Below are 3,710 nucleotides of genomic sequence, written 5' to 3' on the forward strand. Positions count from 1 at the left end.
GGCCTATATATATATATATATATATATATATATATATATATATATATACACATATATGTAATTTAAAGTATTTTAAAAATGTATTACGTTGTACCCAACATCTCTGATAATTTATCAATAAATTGATGAAATTGTGTTATGTTTTGTTTCATTGTTTTATACTGTGCCAAATATCCACACTGTAAAAACAGCGTGGAGCATTTAAACACAAAGCTCCATCAATTTTGTCCCGTTATTGGTGACACGTTTAAAAACTAAATGTGTTTAGGCCAGACCTAATGTGTTTAGGTTTCTGACGTGTTTAGGATTAAATGTGATGTCAAATACCCAAGCTAAACACGTTAAGATCCTAAATACATTGAGCTATGTTTAGCTTTTAAACGTGTCACCAAAACCGGGACAACATTGCGTGGAGCTTTGTGTTTAAATGCTCCACGCTGTTTTTACAGTGCAGAAAAAGTAATCTGCTTAGTTCATGACCTTTGGCTGAACAATTTAGAGAGCATTTAATTGACCAAAAAACTTTTAAAAACCCTTTGCATCTTTAGGATAATATATAAGGAGTTACCCCGATTCGGTGGATCATTTCAGCATACCAGCCCCTGTCTTTGCGTAATGATGTGAGCATGCTGCTATAGTACTATAAGCGCCTCTAGGTAGGCACGCCCCCGTATACGCAATTAAAGTACAATGACGCTGCAAGTTATATGGATTATTCTCCTAGCTTTCATACGACCAAATGTCAACAAACTAATACGAGTTTGTAATTCATGTTCAATAACATTATTGTTATTTCAAATCATTTCCAAAGCGTGGAAGCCCGATTCGAATTACAGCATTTGCATGGCTGGAGATGTGTTGCACAGTGTTTTAAATTCGAGATTACCTCAACAATCTTTAATCTTTCATCACAGAGATAAATCTTGATTTCCAAATTTTTATTAACGATGTTTTACTTTGGATAATTTCTTTCAGTATGATGGTTGTTGGTTTTATCGTCACATTTTAGTTGTATCATCCTCTATGTATATTGCACTAAATATATAAAAATAATAAAATAATTGGGTATATATATAGTTTTTTTTTATTTGTTTGATTCAAACAACAGCAGTGCCTCAACAGATTTATTGAGGTATTTTCAATCATTTATAGTTTATGCCTACAATAGGTGTCGTATCTTCGTTTTCAACTTTATTTGATCTCAACTGGCAGCATTAAAGCATTACGTGAGAATACATATAATAAGTTTAAAAATACAGAAATATAAAAACCGTGAAACATCATAAGATTGTAAAAATTGATAAAATTATTTATCTAAAACATTTTAATTCTATTTACAAAATTAGAAAAATAATAACATTAATTAGAGCAAACATTTTAATATTTACTTAACTAATAAAATATAACAATTAGATTAGATAACAAAGCCATATCAAATATTTACAATTAAAATTATTTAAAAAAAAACTTTTTAATTTCATTGAATTATTTCATATTAAAAAGGGAAAATAAATTTTATCCGTGAACGCATTCAGCATGTTAAATGTAACAGAGGCACTGAGGAACTTGATTCAAAATACATATGTTTAAAAACACGACTCAGGGAAATAAACATCATTAAAAACATACAAAATATAACAAAGAATTCCAACTTTGGTTTCATTCACAATATCGAATTCAGAAAGCAACTGAGGTTGCGCTGCCGGAGCTCTGAAACACGTCTACATTACACAACTACACACGATCAATTGTTTCAACCGAATGCTGTCAACCTACACAAATCATGAAAGATTTTAATGAATATTACATTTCAATCTCCACAATTATATTAATTATATGTACATTTAAATAATGTACTAGAAAATAAAAAAAAAATGATTGGTTTTGCAAAAAAAAAATGATGTTTGACTGACCAATTATAATGTAAGCCTAGGTTTATTTCAATTTGACACAAGGATGAAAATAACTCATTCACGGTGGAAATTCACATTATAAACGAGTAACAAAAACAGCTGGAGCAATTATTTTTATTTCATTATTGTTAGTTCAGTATCAAAACGGAAGAGAAGTATAATTCTTTTACACATGCCTATGTGTATATAAACAAATATATAAATAATAAAATGCTCGAATAATTTTACGCAGGATGTCTATCGTAGAAATTAGAATTTTCATGTATTGTTCTGTCTACAGTATGTTAGGCTCATCGATACATCCCCGTGGGGCTACTTTTATTAAATGATGTTTCAAAATATGGCAAAATATCTTGTTTTGTAGTAAGCTGCAGTCCCATGTAAACTGAACATAACGTAAATAAAAACATCATATCTGGTTTTCTAGCTTCGAAATTCAGTGATTTTACGTGCTTGATGACTTTCTTCCAGTATTTCTCCCTCTCAGTGACTCTCATCATTGATATATCGTAAACAAGTTTATGCCAAAGATACTCAACGTTGAGACCCTCGACACAAATGAAAGGTAACACAGCGAACATTATCTTTTGATCCCAAATAAGCAGATTCCATAAGATTTCTGCATCAATTATATTAAGATACTTCTTATCCATATTGTAATTCCAAGTGATTTGACAAAAAATACCTATTAGGCCGATAGATGCAGAGAACAGTAACCATTTATTTGTGAAGTCGCGAAATTTCTTAAAATCTCTAAACATCTCATCTGTTCGTTTTCTGCTTGAGTTGAGACTTGTTGAATCCATGCATACAAACTTGACTACTAGTCTACACTCGTGCCTTAACGAACATCTGATGACGTAGACGATGATACAGAAACAACCATACATAATGTAGCCAACAACTGCAGTCCAACGGCCGATGGCACTATGAACTGGATCCGTATTTTTATGATGATCCACTTTGTCATACACGTATCTGAGGCAGGCACAAGATAGTGGCCATACGAAACAAACCACTAAGGCCAACATTGATATATTATGGAAGCCTGGCATTAAGAACCGCAGTCTATCTCTTACATACCCCTCACGAAAAAAATAATCAGGTTGAAGGCGACCCCATATACAGATTAAAGGGACCACAATTAGTTGGAGTATATACGTACTGTAGGAAACAAGAAATAGAAGCCCAACATGTTTTCCCCAAAATAAACTAAAATACGCTCCTACATCATAAATAATTAACACAAATACTAAGTTGAGATATAGAAAGCCGGATACACTAACTGCCCAGCACCAACAACGATGAGTTACTCCATCTGAAACAAAAAATACGAGATTCATTTTCGCTAATAAAATCAAAATTTTTGAAAATTGAAAAACTTGGGAAACTAGACTATGGTACTTCATACAGTGAAGGTCCCACATTTCTTCGGGGAGGAAAACAATGTAAAGGTATTTTTTACGGTATAGACTCTACAATCGATTAAATTATGACTTTGAAACTCCTAAATTGTCATATTTTTCAGGGCGGAACTTCGTTCAAAATTAGGCAGGGGTGGGGTGTCAACTTGTTTCCAAAAAAAAAAAAAAAAAAAGGGGGTGGGTTCGGGGGTCCTCCCCGTGAAAAATTTTCTAGAGGGCTGGAAATTAGCTTTTCCGACTTCTGAGGTGTCTTTTAATAACTTTTATGTTCTTCAAAATTCAAGGTTTTCTCCTCTTGAAAACGATTCCATGATTCGATGAACCCCAAGAAGAAAGGGGGGGGGGGTTCCCCCCCCCCCGGAAAATTTTGAGT

General features: G+C 32.8%; 1 protein-coding gene across 1 annotated transcript in view; it reads right to left on the reverse strand.

Annotated features, from left to right (window-relative positions):
• Window positions 1-1,168: 1,168 nt before the first annotated feature.
• The window catches only part of LOC117103093, a 4,788-nt gene continuing 2,246 nt past the window's right edge, over window positions 1,169-3,710 (reverse strand). Inside the window, exon 2 of the mRNA XM_033243593.1 lies at window positions 1,169-3,231. Coding sequence (XP_033099484.1) covers window positions 2,204-3,231 — 1,028 coding nt within the window. The 3' untranslated portion in view covers window positions 1,169-2,203. The remainder of the gene's footprint in view (window positions 3,232-3,710) is intronic.

The sequence above is a fragment of the Anneissia japonica genome, unplaced genomic scaffold (genome assembly GCF_011630105.1).
Source record: "Anneissia japonica isolate Jap-2015-1 unplaced genomic scaffold, ASM1163010v1 scaffold284975_len822289_cov185, whole genome shotgun sequence".
NCBI classification, from domain to species: Eukaryota; Metazoa; Echinodermata; class Crinoidea; order Comatulida; family Comatulidae; genus Anneissia; species Anneissia japonica.